Genomic DNA, 22,958 nt, shown 5'->3' on the forward strand with positions numbered 1-22,958 from the left:
AAAGTACCATGAGCGATGAACATTCTAGCTATGGAATACCGTGGAACAAACTACAATTGACCAATCTTGATACACTGGGGTTCACGGTGGAGGAATGTGAGCCTCTTACGGGACTAAATGTCGAGAACGTTGTGAACTCAGAAGCAGTAACTCCATTAATGCTGATGGCCAATGACAGCACCACGCTGTTTAGCACTATACATAACACAGCCTCACATGAGAACCATTTGAAGCCAGTGGCACTGAACATGTTCCTACAGCCAACAGAAAGTGCTTCCTCCTCGGCTTGTGAGACTTTTGGTGACAGTCAATGGAACAGTCCTATCTCAGAAGAACAAGAAGAATTACTGAACCTTCTAAAAGGTTTGAGGCTGAGAGAAAGGAAGCATAGAAGTACAAATTTAGATACTAAGTCGCTACAAATATCTTTCCTTAAGTTATCTGTTTACAAGCAATATGCTAAATTCCTTCAAGAGGAACAACAAGACCAGACGGATTTTGATCAGGAATCAAAATTCATATCAAAGTTTATTTATCCAGAGAAGTCTTCTAATGGGGATCTGTTCCATTGTAAATTGAAGCATTTCTTTATTTTTTCACATGCTGGTAAACCTATTTATTCTCTTAATGGGTCTGATGATGTCATTGTGGGGTATATGGGACTTCTAACTACTGTCATATCGTCATTTGATAGTGAGGTACATTCTTTAAAATTTGGAAATGATATGCAAATGTGTATCTTGAATAAAGAACCTTTGATCTTTGTGGCTATCCTGAAACTCTCAACAGAGTTTAAGTCAAACCTCATAGCAATACAATTGAACGTTTTGTATGATTATTTGCTCTCTATATTATCATTGACAACCATAAATAAAAGCTTTGCCAATAGAATGAACTACGATCTCAGGAAAGTCTTGAACCCTCTTGATTATTACAATTTGGATAGTCTTGCCTTGAAGCTCACATATGGCCTTGCCCCAGAAAAGGATCTGGTCCAACTAGACAACGGCCTTAACTTTTTTATCAGTGTTTTGCTAGACAGATCCATTGAATGTGCTATATTGAGAAATACAACCAGACAAAGATTGAACTCAATTTTGCTCTCGTGTAAGAGAGTGAAACAACGTGGAGACTCATCAAAAAGCCATAACAGTGATACCTCATCTATACTTTCTTACTTCTCGAACAACGAACGAGAGCACCTGCGATTTTTAGGTTCAGATTTACTTTTTGCATATATTATTGATGGAAAAGGGAGATTATTGTCGAAGTTAAGAACAAACCCCCATTGCTTGGGTTCAAAAGATTTATTGTTGTTGTTTTCAACTATAAACTCCACATTGGCATACAATTCGTCGAATACCGGTGAAGATTATTGGATGCCGTTGTGTATGCCACATTTCAATTCCAACGGTTTTCTTTATGTTTTTATCAAGTCAATTGATCTAGCAGACTTTGTGAAAGTAGATGGAAATTATGTGGAAAGGACTCCTTTGTCAATAGTTCTTGTAAGTGGAAATAAGAATAGCTTCTTTGAAATGCAGAAGTTATCCAACTACATCATTCATATGATAGCCAAGAAAGAGTCTTTCCGTAACAGTTTAGCCAATGAGTTGAATTTCTCGTATGACAAACCAAGCTCAACCAAAGATAGTGTTTCGTCTCCATTATTACCCCCGTGTCCAGTTCTGTTAGACCATTTTATATTTCGTCTGAAGGATTTAGAGCAATTTGCAATGGTGCAACATCAAGGAGATCCCAATGTTTTGAAGTATGCCTTTTTCTACACTCAACTTTGCACTAACGAATCAACTATTGTTAACAAAGTAAACAAAAAACTCACGATAATTAAATGGCAAGAAGGACTGAGTGATGCAGTTGTTGGATTCCGTCTTTGCGACGATAAACATGAGTTCTATGCGTTATATTCTCAATTCCAAGAGAATGAATCACCTCTCGATATAACAAACGACAGTTCGAAATTAATTAAATGGTGTGAGAAATACAGTAAGCGATTATGGGTTGGTGAGGGTGCTGTACATTGAGCAGATTATATATACAATTATGCTACTTTGGTTGGGAATGTAATGTCACTTTCTTATTTAACATGGAACATCACTTAAGAATGGCTGTTTCGGCACTCTTGAATGCCTCTTGCAATTTTTCAGTATACTTCTTGTGAAGTTGCTCAAAATCATTCAATAACTTTTGTTCTTCATCAGTTCCTCTCTTAGAACTCATTTTCTTTTGAAACTTGGTTCTAATATCTGTTCTAATAGCATGTAAAGATGAGTTATTTTTAACTGTGCTAGACTTGAACTTTTCAAAAATCAGTTTCAATTGCTTAGCATTTTCCTTCTTGGTTTCAGTGGTAATTGGTGGTGAAGGAACTTTTAAAGTCAGTTTACTAGAAGGGTCAACTTGAGGATTCATATTCAAATCTGAACTTAATACTGCGTTAACCACATGTTGAGTGTTTGCAGGATCGAATACAGTGATCACAAAGTTACGACCTTTAAGTGTAGTTTGAGCAACATTAGTGAAAACCTGTTCACCATCTTCGGTTTCTATCATCAATTTGTCAAAAATAGTTGGCGATGATTTCCCTAGCTTGATCTCGTTGGCTGCCTTTGAAAACTTATCCAAAATGACATCGAACTTCTTAGATGCATCATCAAAGTCAATCTCAGCTTTTGATGTGCCTCCTTGTGCCAACTCCTCGGCAACTTCCTTGCTCGCTTTCTTGTTCTTCTTACCTGCTTTTGCTAACAATGGGTGTGATCGGTGTAATCTTGCAACTTGATTGAGTTGGACTATTGGAGTTTGGGCTCTCAATACCAAAACTGGTGCAACTGAGCACCTACTAAAATTTCTTAAGATGCACGAACGGATCATTTATAGTAGAATCTATATACACTGTAGTTTTCGTCAACTGGCTCCTTCACTAAACTTTGCTTAGGATGAAAAAGTTTGAGGAGAAGAATACGAATGGAAGTGGCTACGACTATAATCACTTTATACAGTAACTATTGTGACATATCCTAATTGGGATGGAAGATCTTAGTCTGATTTGGTACAGGCTCAATTGAGTTCTACGTTATGTTCACAGTAGCTTAATCGGCACACGTACTTTATTTATCTGTTTTGAGAGTTTATTAGATGAACTACATAATTAAGAACAATTCTCAGGGTGAAATACTTTCAAGAACTGCGAGACATGCCTTTGCTTCCTTACCAACTTCGCCTCCTTCTTTTATGAGTAAATCCAATCCTTTAAACAAGGAGTTTGAGAAAATATCAGTAATAATTTTCCTTCTTGTGTCGTAGTCTTCTGAGGAAAGAGTGTTTAAGTCCAGAACTGTAAACTTACCATCATCAAGTTTCTTTGATATTGAAGCTGAACCATTCGCTGATTCTAAGTTAGAATCATTCGATTTTTTGGCATCCTTTACAAAGAGTCGAAGTGCTGAATATGGTTGTGTTGTTATAGGCATGGTATATTTCTTTGTCTGTGGATGTATGGCGTAAAACTGAGTTTCGGAGGTATTATTCAATGTCGAAGCTTGAGGCAATAAAGACACTGAAAGAAACTTTGTAAGAATTCTAATGTGTACACTTCTAGCTTTCTTTGTCACTCCTCCTATAGCACTGGAGGTTGAAACTGCGAGAGACCCCTTTGAGTTGGAATTCAAGTTCCAACTCATTAAAGAGAAGAAGAGTTGCGTTGTCTTTATGAAATGTGATCTTGAAAGGGAAATAGGAGCATTATCCACGGCAACTTCAAGGAAAAGAGTGCTTGTACTTCTAATTTCAGGCATTATATGTGTCATAGCAGAGTGAACAAAGAGGATGTATGACCGCATATGAAGATCCAATATCCCTTTTTGTTTAGTGGCCACTGCTTGGAAAACTTGAACTAAGGTTTTCCTTACGTCCAGTGCTTGATCTAACATCATCGGTATTAAACTAGTCATGATAGCCTTATATGGAGTTGGGTTTGACGAGAGGAGTGGAATGAGTTGAAGTAACACTTCCTTTCTTGTGTTGGCTGAGTGATGCTTGACTAAAGGTAAAAGACGGTTAATTTCCGCTTCATTATTGCTGTATGAAACAGGAGATCCAGTCTCTATGTTTCGATCAAGATGATTCGATCCTGTTATATTAGATGCTGAGGTTGCTGAACTCCTTGTAGTTATCGACTGGGTTGCTATATGAATACGTTTGGCTTTAAATGATGTATCAGTATGATTATCTGGTTTGGCTGCAGTCTTACCGACTTTAAGCTTTTGCTTGACAAAGTCCTTTGCCTTTTCCTTCTTCTTCCTCTTAGAGCCCATGACAATTAATCAAAATGAATACTTAGGCGTAGATTCAACTAAGAATAATGAAAATTCTGATATTAATAGTTCAATGGTGCTCCAAATTAAACATCTACTAGATACTGCTTTCACATTGAGATGAGATGACTTCTTTGTGCGCTACCCGATGCGCCTGTGTATTGTCTTACCTGATTTGTATTCCAGATTGTTTACTTCAACAGACGATCTAATAAACTATAACAATTCTATTAAATATTTACTAATATATCTATATATATAGACTTTGCGAGGTGCGAGGTACTTTTTTGCTTATCATAGAGGATTTATTGCTCTTTGATTATTCCATTTTGAATTCTTTCCTTTGATAACGTCTCTGCTCCTTTTTCAAGTCTGCTAGAGCGACTGTCATTTGATTCGCCATTGGAGATATAAACTCGGTATCTCTTGAGTTAATTTTAATCTCAACTTGGTTTTGGTCATTTTATACTGAGATCCATCAATATATATGAAATAAAGCTGGTATATCATTAGGGTATTTTTGTTAATTTGGTCATTCCATCAAAGAATTGTATTTCTTACTTATCATAATTATGAATGACGAATTTGATTTGAACTCCTTAACATTAGAGGATTCGTTACACACTCCCAACTACTTCCGGCGCCAATTGGCGCTACGGCGTAGGCATGGGGTCCAGGAATCGTCACCGCCACCTGTGTTTGCCAGTTTTAGCAATGACGAAGATGACAGTATGGACATAGATGAGGATTCCCATTCAAAGGAAGCCATCAGCTTCTTCGGTGAAGATCAAATTAATTTAGAAACAGGTGATCACGAGAATGAGGAAGATGATGAAGTTGATGCTGATGCTGATGCTGATGCTGATGCGGATGCTGATACTAGTACTTCCAGTATATTTGTGCACAATATCCTTTCCCCGACAAGTCTAGGGGCTCGACTTGCAATTCGGAAGCCTCGTTTACTACTCATGGGTCCAGAGGACGTTGCTGAAAATGAAACTGCAAATACGACAATTAATGAGTTAACAAATGATATTGAAGAAGTGGACACAGAAGAGATTCTCGATACAGCCACTCATGGTACAATTATAAGCAGAAATAGAGTAAAGGATTACAAGCAATTTGAACAACCTCTGAGCAATAATGAGAGAATGGAATACTATTACAATCCTCAAAGTCATACTTATGAATCTCATCCTGCTCAGCAGGCTGTACCATTGCAGCCTCTTGGGCAATATGGCTATCTGCGAGTTCCATTTCAGGGTTCGACTTCTGTTCAAATCCATCATCACCACTACTACGCCAATAACCAGAGTAATCCCAGCGTCAACGGCATGGATGATAATGCTCGGGAATATCCTAAGGATTCGAATACTCAAATAGTGCCAGTAAAGAATAAAATGGTGGTAGACGAAGAAGAACTGAAAAATCAAGTGAGACTATTGCAACAATATCAAAAACAAGAACAAAACTTGGAAGTTGCCTTACCGCTTCCTTGGGAACATCGACTGGTTCCACGGGATCATATCCCATATATGATACTGTCCTATTTACAAATGATCGTTAATGCTACCTTTGTGATATATGGAATGTATTTGATTTATGGAATGATTTCTACTATAAAGCAAGATATCGGAGAACGTTTGAAACGACACCGTACAAATGTTATGGTGGAGATAGCTAGTTGCAAAAGGTCTTGGTACGAAAATCAATGTGAGCCCGAAACAATTGTTCCCGCTTTAGAACAGGCATGTCAATACTGGCTCAAATGCATGCAACAGGATGTTGATGGAGGAATTGGACAAATTAGTGCTATAAGTGCTGAAACACTTGGTCTGGTGTTGAATCTGTTTGTGGAACCATTGGGGCTCAAATTTTACATGGCTGCGCTTTTAGTTGGGTTAATTATGTTTGGCTGCAACATCGGGTTTGGTTTCATTCGAGCTAAAAGCTATTATGGTTGGGATCCACAACAACAGAAGAGGTAAGCACGGTTATTACGAACAAGAGTTTAGTACGTTACATATTTTGTGGAATCTTGGGCGCTGATAGGGCGAAGTATTTGGAACCATTTCCAGCTTCGTAAGGTATAATAAGTTTGCACTACACAGCAAACGTACGCTCAAAGAAACTAGTTCAAACAAAAAGAAATTTCCAATATTAGTCACGTGATTACATGCCGAGGTTCAACTGCCATTCCTGTATCTATGGCGATTTGTGGCTTGGTACGGAGATAGAACGGAACGCCACAACGAGCAGTTCAATGATTTTCGGTGAATTGTTTCGCTCCAAATTGATTTGCTATGTAAGACTTCAAAATACCGAATCCTTCATAGTGTACGGGTTAGTTGCCCGGCTGAACACCGAAGCATCGCCTAACAAAGTAAATGTAGCAACCCACCTTTGAACATTAACAGAGATAACCAAGATTGATCCCTTAACTTCAATTGGGTACGCTCAAGATGGTTCTCAATACCCAAGCTATAACAGAAGATGAAGTTGTTTTGAACTATAATAAGAAGTTATGCTTTGAGTGAATAATGCTATTAGATTCCAACACTTTTTCAATAAAGCCTCCATGATGTTTATATTTCAGCACTGTATATAAGTGGCTCTGGCGCCCCATGAGTTGTATGAAGGACGATGAGCAATGTGCGACGGGTCAAGCATCATGCGGACTCAGGGCTTTATGAAACCTACTTGAATCTTACCTTTGGCTTGTAGGGGATATTTGGAATTGTTCGCTAAGTCAAGTTGAACCCACTAATAAACATATCTATTGACTTTGGGTGCTATGTTGCAACCCTCTCAGCTTCCCTATCACTCTTTCTGCAGGAAAGTTCCATTGGAAACTGCCCACCAAGATATGTGACGCTCCTTGTGCAGGAAATACTACAGCTGTAGCCGTTTAGCATTTCAAGATATTACTCTCATGGAGGACATCCCATCAAATGATAACTGCAGACAAGGTGTATATATATTGACCAAGATGTCCAGTTCAAAAGAAGGAAAAGTAATTCCTATCGAAAGCTTCTGTTCTTTTCAAAGATTTTTAGTTTATTTAAGTATCAACAACTGAGAGTACTTTTAATCGCATCCTGAAATACTTTAAAGGCACTGAAGATTCTATTTGTTTTTGTTTTTGTTTCACTTATAATATTTCAAGTAACTAGTTTCAGCCATGGTTTTTGGCATAACAAACGAGGAAAAGGCTCAGTTGCGAGATGCTGCTGATCGGTTATATGGTCGCGAAGAAGACGAGAGAGCTTCTACTACCACAGGTTCAACATCTGCGTATGAAACTGCCGAAGAAGGTCAATCAGGTGATTTCAGAGACTCAGTTTACTCGTATAGTGCTCTGGAAAATGAACTGCGCACTGAGCATCCTATTGTTGCGCCAAATGTTACAGGTACTCCGGTCGTGAGCCATGCCCATGTCCATGATGACGAGGAAGAAGGTGATCAATCAACTATAAAAGCAAGTGATGATGACGGCACCCACACACCAATTGTTCCATCATCTGACTCAATTAATCATCCAGAGCCTCAAATTACCAATGATAAAAATGTTGCATCTAATCATGGTGATGTGCTCGATACAGCATCTGCATCTGTTATAACCGAAGAAAGTGGTCATAACCCTACGGCTTATGCTCCTGCTTCTGACTCCGATAGTGAAGTAAACAGAGGATCTCTCAGACGTATAAGCACCACAGATGAAGCACTTGAACACTTGGAAGAGCTTGATGAGAATGAATTGAATAAAGTATATTCGATACAGAGAATAAAGACTGGTGGTGAAGACCCAATTGAAGGTGGCGACCCTCTCGATATTGTAAGAACTCTTACTCGAAAGCATCCTGGAGACGAAGAGGGTATTGAAGTAAAGGACTTGGATTGGGATCTGCCTGATGATCCATTGAATCCTCACAATTGGCCAAAATACAAAAAATGGTACGTCACTTTGACTTTAGCCCTGGCTTGTTTGACTGCTTCTCTTGGATCATCATTGTTTGTTTCAGGAACCTTTGAAATGATGCAACGATTTGGTGCTTCTCAAACGCTTATGATTTCAGGATTGACCTTTTATATGTTAGGTCTTGCATTAGGTCCTGTAATTGCATCACCTCTTTCTGAAATGATTGGTCGTAAATGGATTTACGTTTTCTCTTTCTGTTGTGCTATTTTGATGGCCATGGGAGTTGGTTTAGCAAAGAATACTGTTACTTTACTAGTACTTCGTTTCTTTGTCGGTTACTTTATTTCCCCATGTCTTGCAATTGCAGGTGGCTCCATGTCTGATATGTGGAATAATTCACCTCCAGATATGTCTCTTGCTGTGGCTTTATTCTGTCTTACGCCTTTCTTGGGTCCTGTGATTGGACCTATCATTGGTGGGTTTGCTGCAGTTAACAAGGGATGGGAATGGTCAGCTGCTTGGATCTTCATGATTTTTACCGGTTTCAACATACCTCTTTTAATCATTGCTCCTGAAACTTATAAGGTCGCTCTTTTGAAGAAGAGGCATATGAAGAGAGGAACTAAAATTATTTCCCACCTTGATAAGGATGTATTACGTAAAATGATCGCATTTTCATTAATTAGACCATTGGAAATGTTGGTTGTTGAACCAATTGTGGCATTCCTTTCCCTATACATTGCCTTTGTCTTTGCTGTCCTTTTTGGTTTCTTTGAAGCCTTCCCCATCATTTTCGTTGGCGTCTATCATATAGAGCAAGAACTCCTGGGTCTTACTTTTATTTCCATTGGTTTAGGTTTAATCATTGCAATTATAATGTACACCATTTACGATTGGTTTGTTGTTTATCCTAAGAATCCTGATGGAACTAGAGGTAAACGTGATGAAGAAGGTAATTTTGTTTGGGACAAACCAGAAAGTAAATTGATTTATGCAAAGGTTGGTGGGTTATTGATAGTTCCTTCATTGTTCTGGTTAGGATGGGCTGCAAAGAAAGATGTGCATTGGATTGTTCCTGTCCTTGCAGGTTTACCATTTGGTTTCGGTTTAATCTGGATTTTCTTTGGTTGTGTTCTTTACTTTTCAATGTCCTTTCCTCCCGTTTATGTTGCTCTGGCTTTGGCAGCTAATAACATGTTACGGTACATTATGGCAAGTGTTTTCCCTTTGTTCACCGTTCAAATGTACGAAAAGTTGCATATTGGCTGGGCTAGTACATTATTTGGTTTCATTGCATTGTTATTAGTTCCTATTCCTTTCATTTTCAGTAAGTGGGGTCCCCAGTTGAGAGCCACCTCTAAATATGGTTTTGCTTCCTACTTCAAGAAAATTGCTGCTGAAAAAGCTGCTGCCGCTGCTGCTGCTGCTTCAAAGCAAGAACAAAAGCCAGCTACTGGGGCTGAAAGGTCACAGGATGCCTCCGTAAACAGTGATGGTACTGTGAATCTGGTACAAGAAAAGGTTTAGAATGACTCAACCTCAAAGCCTCCTTCCTTATGTATTTACTTTGCATATACATTACCCTTGTCTAAAAACTTCATGATTATAATTAATATTTTAATACTTTAATGACGTTAGTAAAAAGCAATTTCCCGCCAGATTGTCAGAAGTTAAGGTCAAAAGTTATCTCGTGTGCAGTCCGTACAGGATTTGGTTGCAAAAGATTTCTCACCAGATAATGCAAAGAGTCGATTATCGGGCCCCATAACATAGCGCTAAGTACTTTAGTCGGATCATACCAAACTGGTACCATATACCAAACTGGTACCATATACCTCAGTGTACAATGGAATATCGACTTTTTTGAATCAGAACCAGATTAGGGTTGGTCGATAACAGTATAATATCTAATCTGACTATTGGCACAAGTAAGCGCAGTTTCTTTTTGAGTTGCGCCTGTTTGGATGGTGTAAATATTTGGCACGAACCAAAGTATTTTCCACGGTCCTGACGGATACCACCCCACGTTCTGTTATTTGGTCGATTTCTCATAGGCCCTAATCGACAGCGCACAATTACGATCTCAATGCCATATAAAGTCAAATTATAGTATCAGGTGTCTTTTTCAATTTTAACCTCACGGAATCTAACTATAGAGTTAGAATCGGATCAGGGTTACCGTTTACTAAGTTGACGCTGATGGTGGATTATAGGCGCTTACTTCTTCAAAAGGTGCTCAGATGACTATCTTACATATTACAGATAAAATTGGATGCGCCGTGATCGCCAAATTCCGCTTTGAGAAGAACTGTCGCACACAAAAAAGCATTTACTCGAAAGCGAACATAATTACCTATTGTAAGGTTTTAAGCGCATCGCCAGCTTCTGTTTTTGAATGACAATCAGAAATTGGTAGCACCGAGTGGAGGTAAGACCAATTTCAGAAAAGGTTAGGAAGCTATACTGAATATGGGAAAGTAATCTTTTATTGTGTGTAGCTATTGGGAATCATAATCCATCGTGTCAGCATTTTTGTTATTGTTTGATAAAACGAAAAATTGCCTATATTTCTTAGTTTCACTCCTAATTATACATACGCGATACTTAAACTACCCACTTTCACTAACCTACATACTATTTTATTAAACTAGAATATGTAGTTATGAAACGTAAAAAGAGGTTTAACCTATTCCATCATAGTAAAACTGTCGGCTTAAGACATGATTGCCCGTTTACGGTTTGCTGTCCTAGTGGAACTACGTAATGGCTTTTTTTAAACGCGTCGACCGACCGTCTAGGGTTAATGATGTAGCAATTTTTGGTTAGCGGTTTATACCGAACTGGTCTATGTAACCCACGACGGCAGGACTACCTCAAAGACACATGACGTTGAGATATGCATGATATGACACAATTAACTTGCTTTCGTCTAAAAGACTACCTACACTGATTAATAGTGTTCCCACATACCAATTGCATTAGGTTATCACTAATTCGATGTTTACACCAAAGCCACTCTTGTTAAGTATGTGCGCCCAAACACTCAAACACATTTCCGCTAATCATTTCATCATCGGAATCTTTAACAATAAGCACCACACAAATTATCCGTCGAGCTAATACCCAAATTAAGAAACTCCCGAAACTAATACTATGGCTATTTTTGTGTCGCCTAAATTATGCCATTGTAAAACATGGCGGCCACTACCTAATTAGGGGAGCTAACCCGCATTAGAACCTCTCAATTTAATCATATAAAACACTTTCAATTTCTATATTTAATAGGGTTCAGGTATTCGAAATCCTTTTCTTCTTTCTACATTGATAATTTTTCAATATCATAAAACTTGATATCCAATTTATTCTTACTAACGCTGAGAACCGTATTATTAATTGGCTACTATTCATTTTCAATACAATCATACTCTGCTTAGGACATCTTATTCGTGATCTTTTATAATATCAGATAGATCACAAATTTTGTTTGTAACCATTGATATACTCCAATAATAATGTCTCCATCAAAAGATTTATCTCACGAATTAACTACTAAGGGCTACGAAGTCGAAGCTCAAGGTTCTCATAACTTGGCCCGTGGCTTCCCTCACCCACACCCTATACCACAATTTGGTAAATCAAGATCTGAATTGTTACGCAAGAGAGAATGGATGAAACAACATATGGCTGGTGCTTTCCGTATATTTGGTCGTAAGGGTTTTTCAGAAGGTTCTGCTGGTCATATTTCCATCAAAGACCCCGTAGATCCCGCTACATTTTGGATCAACCCTTTGAACAGACACTTTTCTTTGATCAAAGCCTCTGATTTGGTTCATATTGACAAGAATGGTAATGTTCTCTCGGATGGTAACCAAGCTGCAATTAATGCTGCTGGATTTTCTATCCACGCTGCCATCCACAAGGCTCGTCCAGACATCATTTCTGCCGCCCATACACACTCTATTTATGGAAAGGCTTACTCTGCGTTCGGCAAAGAGTTGGAAATGATTAACCAAGATGTATGTATATTTTATCAAAGACACCTGGTCTTTGTCAACTTTGGTGGTGTTGCCATTGATGAACGTGAAGGTGAAGAGATTGCTACTTGCTTAGGTCCAAACGGTATCGGATGTATTTTGCAAAACCACGGTTTGTTGACTGTGGGTTCTACAGTTGATGAAGCTGCCGCTTTATTTCTCTTGATGGAATCTGCTTGTCACGCGCAACTTCTTGCGGATGCCGTTCAAGGCAAGAAGAAACAAATTATATCTCATGATGTTGCTGAGTATACTTGTCAGATGACTGGGGATGCTGAATCATTGTACGCAGAATTTCAACCAGATTACGAGTACGAAATGGAAGTTACTAACGGTGCATTCTTGAAGTAGCTGCCCCAATTTTTAATGCATTACAGAAGATCTTTTCTTCTTTCTGTAGCAGATGCCGACTGTTGTCGCTTATGCTCGTCCTTTCCTTTAACAAGTTTGTATAATTAGTCAAGATATGTTTATGATATGGTTTTGATATTAATCGTAGTCCCCATGGTAACACTTGGTGTGACTTACCCACAAACTAAGTTACGTACACCTAATACCAGAATGTTGTTTGGTTGCATCATACCTTGTGTTGTTCTAATTTAGGTAATGCATAATACATACATTAGAATGAAGTAAATGTTCCATCAGTGTGAGTGTATTGCTTTCTATACCTTACTCGTATATTTGGAATGCATATATGCTCGTCGTATTACATTATCTGCTCAATTTCTGTATAACAGTCACTGCTAAAGGGGATTATGACATAAACACCTATTCCTAGTTGTAATAGTTGATACCATGTGTTTACTGCAATATCAAAAGCAATCTGTATTATTACAAGTAAGCGTCACGGTAGCAACAGTGAAATGGTTATCTCAAGTTGCTTCTCTTTTCTCTACGGTTTTTTTTTTTTTTTTTTTTCACGGCAATATCATAACCTCAAAGGCTCTTGACTTTTTTGGCAGAGGACTACAGTGTAATAGTGATGTAATTTTAAAACAAAAGTATTATTAAATGTAAAGAGAAGCAGAAACTAAATAACGTATTATGATGCAAATATTAGTAGTAGTAAACCATTTCCAATATGTTTACTTGTGAGCCATTCCAGTAGAATGCAATAAAATAAGATGGAATCTTTTCGTCACTATAGTACAGAGATTATTACTCAAAATTTTCTTGAAACCTCGACTGGCCGAACCCTCTATATTGGTCATTGTTTGTTGGATAAGGTGCTTTATGGCCACGATAATCCACCAGTGGATTGCGGAATGGCGTCCGACTGTCTTCATTAAAATAAAAGTCGTCAGCTCCAAGTTGTGAATTTCGATTACTAGCTGCATTGGATGCATAAACTGAAGTAGGAGAAATTGGACCGTTGATTATGGTTGGAGCTCCATTACTGTTCGAATTGGTACTGTTTCCAGTGGTTGGGCCTCCCAGTTTCTTGAATACAGAGTCCAAGTTATTGGAATTGGTAACTCCACGATATGTGTAATCTTGTGAGGTGTTTCTGAAATTAGTATGGGTTGGAGTTTCTACTTGATCAATGTCTGAATCTTTGTTTGCAGAATAGGCTCTAGCTCCACCCACGGTCTTCACCGGAGTTCCATTACTACCAGGGGGTCCTGAGAACAGTGTCAAATCATCGTTATTAGTAGTGTCCTGATTCTGTCCACTTAAACGCTTGAATCCCTTCATGGCAATAATGTTTTTCAAGAATCCACCGCTAGAACTGTCGCGACCACCCAGTTCAGTGTCGCTATTATTGAAGATCTTTTCATCAGAACCTCCCAATCTCGTACGATCGTTATTTGGAGAAGGCAAGCCCTCCTTTGCTGGTGGTGCACCGAGAAAGAAATTGTCAGTACTCGTGGAGTCATTGAAATCAGGAGACTGATTAGTAAACTGCTTCCGCTTCCGGCGTACAAAAACGTATAACAAGAGTATTCCAGCAATCACTATTACACCTCCTATCGATCCTACAAGACCACCGATTAACTTAGCATTCTTAGAACTTGGGGCGGGGTCTCCATTCTGTGAAGACGTGGGAACAGATACTAAGGTTGTAATAGTGGTATCACCTCGAGTTATCAATGATGTCAGAAGTGTGAAATCTGAAGAAGTTAAGGAGGCCAGTGTCGTTGGTGGTGCTGACGATGACAGTTTAGATGAGGTAGTTTTGCTAGAAGTTGATGATGAAGAAGTAGTGGACTCGGGTGAGGAGGATGATGAAGAAGGGGATGCTGAAGTCAGACTTGTCTCGCTTGTTAACAGCAGTGACTGTATCGCAGACAGCAGTTGTTGTTCAGTTAAAGACGAAGGGGTTGTTTCTGAGGACGATGTTGCAATTTTAGAAGATGTTGGCTCTGAAGTAGGTGCAGAAGACAGTGTTTGTGAGAAAACCAGCAATGACAGTGTCGTAAATACCAGTGACAGCGTTTGAGTCAGCAGAGTAGACTCGAATGTTGACAGTGAGGTTGTTGTAGAAGAGATTTCACTTGTAGAGGGGGGACTTGTGGAGGAGGGGGTAAACACACTGGAAGATGTGGGTGTTTCACTAGATGTAAAAGTTGAGAAAGTGGATGAAGTCGAGGAAGATGGCGTAGTTTCTGACAGTGTCAGAGGTATGGTACTTGATGGTGTTGATGAAGACAGTGGTGTTTCTGAGGTTGTCTGTGATGATGATGTAAAAATTGGTGAACTGAAAGTGGTTTCAGACGATGTTGTGGGTAGCTCTGATGTCAGGGTTAGAGTGCTTGACAACGAGGGTGACACTATATTAGTGTCTGATGACGGGGCGGACATGATAGAAGACTGTGTCGGGGAAGTTGAAGAAATGAATGTGCTTGTAGAAGATGTAATAGAAGATGGTGTAGAAGATGGTGGTGTAGATGAGGACATCAACGAGGATGTAAATGAAAAAATGGATGTCAGTGTTATGGAAGAAGAAGTGGTAGCAGACGAAGACATCTCAGGACTATTTTGGGACGAAGAGGGAGTGGATATTATTGTTTGGTCAGTAGACGACGTCGCCAAAGACGACGACGCAAAAGTTGGTGTCAGGGAACTCAATGTTGCTTCAGATCGTGTTTCAGACACTGACGTGGACACGGGTGTTGTGGTGGAGTTGGCTAAGTCAGTCTCGGCTCGTTTGATCTGGTACTGATATATAGGCCATGGCGATATCCTCATGATTATATATAAGATGATAAACTGGAACAGGGGTGCCTAAAAAAGGTACGGTAGTGTATGTGGTGAGGCAGCAACCGAATAATAATTTTACTGTAGTACTGGGCACTCTTTTTTTGGGTGAATCCTCAACACTATGAATACTGGTTTTAGGATGACGCTTAGCGTTAAATGTAAACAATAATAACTATTTGGGAAGCAATTAGATTTCTCTCCAGTTATGATATCTTATGATTACGGAGCTTTTGTCGAGTCAATCTTTGGTATTGGTGGGGCAAAAAATCCTAAAATAGTGCAACCTGTGTAAGCACGCTGAAAATTCCTGTGGTTGGAGTGAATGCAAACAATAAGGCCACCTTATGGTATGAAACTGCAAAATTGGTGAAATGAGTGTGCCAAAAATTCAAACGGTTAATAATAGAAAGTCTAATTAAAAAATGGAGATGAAAGTTTGCAAATCGCCTAAACTAATATATTTGTCTCAGCCTTTCAATAGCAAGTATACTTAAATAGAATGCTCGTATTTGATGAAGTTAATGACTTTGGGGGCTCCTAATTGCTGGGGTGGTTTCCTCTCAGTCTATCTTTAGTTCTTTATAATAGTAGTGGTGATTTTGTGTAATTAAGCGCTCAAGAACAATTATTTCTTCGATGCGTTAATTGTGGTGGATCATCCGCAGTATGCCTGATGATATAATTGTTATCCTTAATGTATGGCTTAAAATCCAATTAGGAGAACACTTCTTATTGGCTAGGTGTAAGGTTTTATTTTATATTATGAAAGCAGACAGATGTCATAAATCAAGATGTATATGAGCGCACACCTCTGTATGTAGCTGCAGCTCAGTTGTATAAAAGCGTAAACTTGAAAATAGTAGGTGGTTGAGCATAGATGGAACTTGTACTTAAGCAATGGTATATATATATTTATATGTAAACTAAATACCAGCCCCTTCATGGTGTCGTCTCTACTTACTGCCCTCTTCTTCAGCGCCAGTTTACTCATTCTAGTAACCCAATGTTAAAAATAAGTAACGTGTAACCAAGCATGAACGAACCATGAAGGGGTACAGAAAAAAAAACTTTGAACCTGCCGTATTGCGTAGACTCTGCATTGTTAACTGGCGAAGCCTTTTTTATGTGTGGCAACCGCAATCTCCAACTTCTGTCCTAAATTCTAACTGGTAGCAATGAGCAAAGTCACTCTGAGAATAGTATATTGGAACTCATTAAGAGGACAACTCGACCCCGGCCCCGGCTCCGACTCCATTGGTGTGATATTTTCAGTATGTGTAAAGTGTTTGGAGGTCCTTTGGTAGTATGTCAATGGCTTCCCTGCACACATATTTTTTATCTGTAGTCCATGCACACCAATTAAGGACAGAACTGAGCTCTAGCTTAGCTGACATACTTCGGGACCAAAATAAATCTTTTACAGAGAGCATTAAAGTGGGCCGCTTTAGGAATCAACCGAACTTCTTCAAATATTAATAAAAAACAAAAACTTGGCAGCGAAACATTTTCCTGTTTTTAAGCCTTGTGGTTAGTGCTTTGCTTATGTATTTAGTTATTTATACCTTTATATTATATGCATAGATATTGCTCTCCTGACATGTGCTTATAATAATAGTCTGTAGGCTCGGTAATCGTATCTCGTATTTCAACGTTTTGAACTTCCCTAAGATTAACAATTTTATTATTCCATGCCATCAAAAATGCGCAAAATATGTAGACTTCACGGGCACTAAAAATGGGCTAAATTCGCAGCCACATACTAATTTTAGTGTTTAAAGTTAATTACGATTTCTTCTACTGAAGTCCTCGCTTCATTGCTATTACCCATTATAAAATTATGAACCCGAGACACAATCAGCCATCAATATTAAAGAGCAAATTCAGTAGGGCAGTGATTGTTGTTTTGTTTTCAATCAAAAAAAGTTCGTTGCATCCGTTTCAAATCTTAACACCTTGAAAGCCCTTCCCACTTATCACACCAATCCAATCGCCTCTTTCACCCCTCCAAGTAACATTATTCACCTCTAATTCCTCAGAATATGCCATTACAGGTGTGTCTATTGAAGTGGTGGTTGTCCCACTACTTCCTGAACCAGATGTGTTAAGACCATTCACGTTGCTGCCATTGTTACCACCGCTTTGAGAAGTGGTTGTTCTGGGCAGTTTAAGTTCTAAATTATTACAATCCCATAATAACGCTTGACAATCGTCACCACCAGTAAGTAAGAAGTTGTATTTGGGATGCCATGAAATGCTATTGATAGCCGCATTTGATGTGCCTCTTATTGACCCATCTATCACTGCACAGGGAATACCAGGCATTCGAATATCAATAAGTATAACCTTGTTGGAGTTCACACCCACAGTTGCCAAGTAATGCTGATCGATGTTTGAAGCGCTAAGTTTGAGAAGAGCCTTGGGATTAACCATTTGGGAATTATCAACTTTCAAACTAGGAGTTCCTGGTGTTTTCAAATGGCCACTTGCAGTGTGAGGTGGTTCGTAAATGATGGTCAGATGTTCTAAACTTCTCAAATCAAATATTCTCATCGAGCCATCATTACCTACTGATGCAAAGAGATCTGTTGATTTATGGAGAAATTTAACATCGAACACCTCAGAGTCGTGGGCAATAAGTTGAGTCTTGACTGAAGCTGTGTTTGTCATACCATTATCAGTGCCATACGGCCTGTTCAAATCCCACACTGTACATGTTGTGTCCACGCTGGAAGTTATAATGATGTTCAGGTTCACACTGTTCCAGTCGAACGATGTAACTGGCGGATACGTGTGTACCACGTCTTTACTCGTAGGTGACTTGCCTCCTCCTGTGGAATTATTATTGCTATTATTATCATTATTGTTATTGTTGTTAAACCTTTTATTGTGGCCAGACCCTGAAATATGGTTGGCCAAAGTGTATTCTTGAACCATTTTGTAGTCAGCGTTTGGGTCTAAATGGTTTTGTTCAACTTTATATATTCTCAATACTTCGCTCGAGGCAGCGAGCATTGAAGGACCCACGTTACCCTTCTGAAGTTGTGGGTCCCATTGGAGCTTCGTAACAGGATAATCCACATTTATCTCTGCCGCTTTACGGAAATCAAACCCTTGAATACCTTCGTAATCGTAATCACTGGTTCCGTCCAAGTCAATATCCTCTAGCATCTCACTTCCAAAAGGAAGTCCGTGTAATACTTGAATTCTATTACTGAACCCCTCTTTGTACGACCCCAACGCTATACAATCCAAGTCGGAGGCCAGTCTTATTGTGGTCCAGTCACAACAATAAAGTGGAGTATTGGCATAAAAGTATGAGCTTCTCTCGTAAGCTGGTGCAAAATAAGTTGATTCTCCACCTCCAGAACCACTCCAATCTGGTACACCAGGAGTCATACTATTGTATGAGGTATCATTAAGTGGTAGAGGACTTGTGGTTGAAGAATTCATTGAATATGCTCCTGTAGCAGAACTTGGTTGAGAAAACACTCCATTAGAATGAGGTGTGGCGCCAACATTGGAACCAGAGGTTCTCTGAGAAGATCGAGTGTACCACTCCATGGTCTCGCTCGTCTCTTCTTGTCTCTAAGGCCCAAATGAAATGCTTGTGAGAAGCTGACCGTACCTTTATTGGGTTCCTTTTTGGGAGTGAAATGTTGGTAGGTGATTCAAGAATTACAATTTGCTTTTTCTCTCTGGGGAGAGTCAAAGTCCAATCCGCACTACTGACATCACTGCGAACACTATGAATAAAATGACCACACATAAATGACTCGACTACACAAACTATACAATATGGAGTTTTTCTTTCGTATAAAATTTATTAAAGGCATTCCTATAAGTTGTTTAAACACGGAATAAATAAATAGATAGTGTGAGGCTATTAACAATAATAAGGAAAAGAATAGTAATAGTAAATATAAGGTCACGGGCTTGTAACTATCACTATCACTACCATTATTATTAGGCTTGGTTAGAAGCAACTTCCTCTACGGAAGGACAAGTACACATTAAATTGATGTCACCCCAAGTATCGTCAAGTCTGGCAACTGTGGGCCAACATTTACTGGCCTTCAAGAATGGTAAGGGGAATGCTGCTTGTTCTCTGGTGTATCCTCTGGTTTCCCATTCTGATTGAGGGGTAGAGATAATATCTTGTAACGGATGTGGAGCATTCTTTAATACTTGTCCTAATGGGTCTTGGTTCTTGTAGGCTTCAATTTCACCTCTAATGCTGATCAAGGAATCGATAAATCTGTCCAACTCTTCCAAATTTTCAGATTCAGTTGGCTCAATCATTAGAGTTCCAGCAACAGGGAATGACATGGTAGGTGTGTGGAATCCATAATCGTGTAATCTCTTCGCTACATCAGTAACTTCAATACCAATTGCCTTGAACTCTCTCAAATCCAAAATGAACTCGTGTGCACAGTGCTTTAATCCACTACCTTGTTGTGCGCTTTCATCGACAAACAAGATCTTATAGTGATCTTGCAATCTGTGCAAAATATAGTTGGCATTCAAGATTGCAATAATTGAAGCATAAGGTAAAGATTCGGCTCCCAACATTTTAATATAGGCATATGATACTGGAATGACAGAAGCAGAACCATATGGTGCAGAATTAACAGATTTAATAGACTCGGCAGTGGAATGAGGGGTTTCAACATATATGTGTTTAGGTAAGAAAGGCTTCAAATGTTCCTTCACGCAAACGGGAGCTTGACCTGGACCACCACCACCATGACTTAATGCAAATGTTTTGTGAATATTCAAATGACAAACATCAGCTCCCAAATCACCAGGAGATGTCAATCCAACTTGAGCATTCATATTAGCCCCATCTAGGTACACCAAACCACCATTTGCATGGACAATATCAATTGATTCCTTGACACCAGGCTCAAATAAGCCATAGGTTGATGGGTAGGTAATCATAATTGAACACAAGTTTTCCTTGTGTTTTTCGGCCTTAAGCTTCAAATCAGCCAAATCAATAGAACCATCATCCTTACATTTGACTGGAACGACCTTCAAACCAGCCATAGCGGCAGAAGCAGGGTTGGTACCATGTGCAGAAACAGGAATCAAACAAATGTTTCTTTGTTCCCATTCACCACGGGACTTGTGGTATTGTCTAATCAAATTCAATCCAGTGTATTCTCCTTGAGCACCAGAATTGGGCATGGAGGTAGTAGCATCAAAACCAGTAATATCGTTCAAATCCTTTTCAAATTCATCAACCAACTCCTTGTAGCCTTGAGCTTGGTCAAGTGGTGCAAAAGGGTGAATGGAGTTGAAACCTGGAATGGACAAGGTTTGCATCTCCACAGTTGAATTTAATTTCATAGTACATGAGCCCAATGGGATCATAGCATTAGCAAGTGACAAGTCCTTGCTTTGTAAAAGGTGTAAATAACGTAACATAGCAGTCTCAGAATGATGAGTGTTGAAAACAGGATCTGTCAAAATGTCATCAGCTCTCAAGAAAGATTCAGGAATACTGGGTAATTCAAGGGCATTTGCTTCAGCAATTGATAAGGTTTCACCAGTGAAAATAGAAACCAAATTTATTAAATCTTGAACGGTAACTGTCTCATCTAAAGATAACGACACTGACTTGTCATCCACCTTAAATAAGTTTACTTCATATTCATTGCGAGCCTTGTTCAAAAGCTCATCAGCAGTTGTACCTGACAACTGAATTGACAAAGTATCAAACCATGAAGAGTTAGTAATGGTGTGGACCTTTGAAATCTTGTTAGCCAACAAAGTAGTGAATCCATAAACTCTTCTTGCTATGTTCTTTAAACCTTGAGGACCGTGGTAAACTGCATACATGGCTGACATATTTGCCAATAAAGCTTGAGCTGTACAAATATTTGAAGTTGCCTTTTCTCTTTTGATGTGTTGCTCTCTTGTTTGCAATGCAAGTCTTAAAGCTTGGTTACCCAATCTGTCCTTGGAAACACCAACAATTCTACCAGGAATCTTTCTTGACAAGTTCTTAGTAGTAGAGAAAAATGCAGCATGAGGACCACCGTATCCAAATGGTACACCGAATCTCTGAGAGGTACCTAAAGCGATATCGGCACCAAAGTCACTTGGAGGTTTGATTAAGGTCAAGGCTAATAAATCAGTTGCCATGGCAAATAAACCTTTATTAGCATGAATGATCTCGCTAATCTTTGAGAAATCAGTGATTTGACCGTTTGTATCTGGGTATTGGACTAAAGCACCACAGACGTTGGACTGAATTTTTTCCAACTCACCTACACCCTGTTCTGATTGCAAATCTATTTCAACGATTTTGACACCGATATTCTCAGCTCTAGATCTAATAACGTCTAATGTTTGGGGGTGCAAACCGGAATCAACCACGTAGATACTCTTCTTACCTCTTAAGTGATGAAAAGATAATGCCATGGCTTCACCTGCGGCCGTACCTTCATCCAAGAGCGAAGCATTGGCAATGGGCAAACCTGTCAATGAAGATATAACTGTTTGATAGTTTAAAAGAGATTCTAAACGACCTTGTGAGATTTCAGGTTGGTATGGTGTGTATGAAGTATACCATTCTGGTGACTCTAACAAATTTCTCTGAATAACAGGAGGAACAAAAGTACCGTAGTAACCCTTACCAATGAATGTTTTCACTATCTTGTTCTTGTTTGCAATTTCATGTAAATGATTAAGCATTTCCAGTTCAGAGTACCCCTTAGCTGGTTCAATCTTCAACTTACGCTTGTACAATATATGGTCTGGAACGACGTTAGAAACAAACTCATCTAAGTCATTGTATCCCAACGTTTTCAACATTGTTTCCACATTTTTAGGGGTTGGACCCAAATGACGTCTAGCAAAAGTGTCTAAGGGGCCGAGGCCTATCTTGTCGCAATGGGGGTTGTAGATATTTTGGTAGTAGGCTGAAGAAGTTTGGGCCTTGGTTGCAGCATTTCTAGCTACCAACTTGGCAATTCTAACAGGCTTGATAGAATGCAAGCTCCGTCTTGCAACAGCCGCAATCATATTTTTTTGAAACTATAGATTGTTTATATCAACGAATGGGGTGTGACAGGTTTTATCTGTTCTAAGTATTGAGAATACTTGAAATCTCTCACCTGATTCTAATAAAAAGCCAAAGTTATTGAATTAAACAGCCACTGGTAAAAGCAATAATTTGGCAAGAGATTTTATTTAAGAAGAAAGCTCCTTATATTTATCTTATCCGTACAACCGTTAAAACGGTTTATTGTACTTACACCCTTGTCATATGGGGATGCGGTACAGATTTTGACTCCGGGATGGAGTAGGATAATTCCGAGTCGAAAATGGCAACATTGACCCGGAATCGGTGAAAGGGCAACCAACTTTCGCATGTGCGAACTTGTTCTTCTGAGCTGTGCACGTATTTGACTCCGAGATCTCACTGGATTATTTTTGACTCGGTCCTCCATCGCTAAT

The 22,958-nt window shown here is 39.1% G+C and overlaps 8 protein-coding genes across 8 annotated transcripts; 5 read left to right on the forward strand and 3 right to left on the reverse strand.

The window, feature by feature from the left end:
- Positions 1-8: 8 nt before the first annotated feature.
- Positions 9-2,045, forward strand: MON1 (uncharacterized protein; the record flags this gene model as incomplete). The annotated part of the gene is made up of 1 exon (XM_043195169.1): positions 9-2,045. One exon carries the CDS (start codon positions 9-11, stop codon positions 2,043-2,045), a length of 2,037 nt encoding a protein of 678 aa, XP_043050366.1.
- Positions 2,046-2,115: 70 nt separating this feature from the next.
- IPI1 (rRNA processing protein) lies at positions 2,116-4,337 on the reverse strand (the record flags this gene model as incomplete). Its single annotated transcript, XM_043195170.1, has 2 exons — positions 2,116-2,765; positions 3,200-4,337. The coding sequence occupies 2 exons, from the start codon at positions 4,335-4,337 to the stop codon at positions 2,116-2,118; spliced, it is 1,788 nt and encodes a 595-aa protein (XP_043050367.1).
- Positions 4,338-4,909: 572 nt separating this feature from the next.
- On the forward strand, positions 4,910-6,325 carry KQ657_004502 (uncharacterized protein; the record flags this gene model as incomplete). The annotated part of the gene is made up of 1 exon (XM_043195171.1): positions 4,910-6,325. The coding sequence occupies one exon, from the start codon at positions 4,910-4,912 to the stop codon at positions 6,323-6,325; it is 1,416 nt and encodes a 471-aa protein (XP_043050368.1).
- A 1,193-nt stretch (positions 6,326-7,518) lies between these two features.
- On the forward strand, positions 7,519-9,783 carry TPO4 (Tpo4p; the record flags this gene model as incomplete). The annotated part of the gene is made up of 1 exon (XM_043195172.1): positions 7,519-9,783. The coding sequence occupies one exon, from the start codon at positions 7,519-7,521 to the stop codon at positions 9,781-9,783; it is 2,265 nt and encodes a 754-aa protein (XP_043050369.1).
- Positions 9,784-11,768: 1,985 nt separating this feature from the next.
- Positions 11,769-12,641, forward strand: KQ657_004504 (uncharacterized protein; the record flags this gene model as incomplete). The annotated part of the gene is made up of 1 exon (XM_043195173.1): positions 11,769-12,641. The coding sequence occupies one exon, from the start codon at positions 11,769-11,771 to the stop codon at positions 12,639-12,641; it is 873 nt and encodes a 290-aa protein (XP_043050370.1).
- Positions 12,642-13,451: 810 nt separating this feature from the next.
- On the reverse strand, positions 13,452-14,296 carry KQ657_004505 (uncharacterized protein; the record flags this gene model as incomplete). Its single annotated transcript, XM_043195174.1, has 2 exons — positions 13,452-14,269; positions 14,290-14,296. The coding sequence occupies 2 exons, from the start codon at positions 14,294-14,296 to the stop codon at positions 13,452-13,454; spliced, it is 825 nt and encodes a 274-aa protein (XP_043050371.1).
- A 537-nt stretch (positions 14,297-14,833) lies between these two features.
- KQ657_004506 (uncharacterized protein) lies at positions 14,834-15,456 on the forward strand (the record flags this gene model as incomplete). Its single annotated transcript, XM_043195175.1, has 2 exons — positions 14,834-14,839; positions 14,866-15,456. The coding sequence occupies 2 exons, from the start codon at positions 14,834-14,836 to the stop codon at positions 15,454-15,456; spliced, it is 597 nt and encodes a 198-aa protein (XP_043050372.1).
- Positions 15,457-17,432: 1,976 nt separating this feature from the next.
- Positions 17,433-19,055, reverse strand: KQ657_004507 (uncharacterized protein; the record flags this gene model as incomplete). Its single annotated transcript, XM_043195176.1, has 1 exon — positions 17,433-19,055. The coding sequence occupies one exon, from the start codon at positions 19,053-19,055 to the stop codon at positions 17,433-17,435; it is 1,623 nt and encodes a 540-aa protein (XP_043050373.1).
- Positions 19,056-22,958: the final 3,903 nt, after the last annotated feature.

Source organism: Scheffersomyces spartinae (genome assembly GCF_019049425.1).
Source record: "Scheffersomyces spartinae strain ARV_011 chromosome Unknown scaffold_6, whole genome shotgun sequence".
Taxonomy (NCBI): Eukaryota; Fungi; Ascomycota; class Pichiomycetes; order Serinales; family Debaryomycetaceae; genus Lizanozyma; species Lizanozyma spartinae.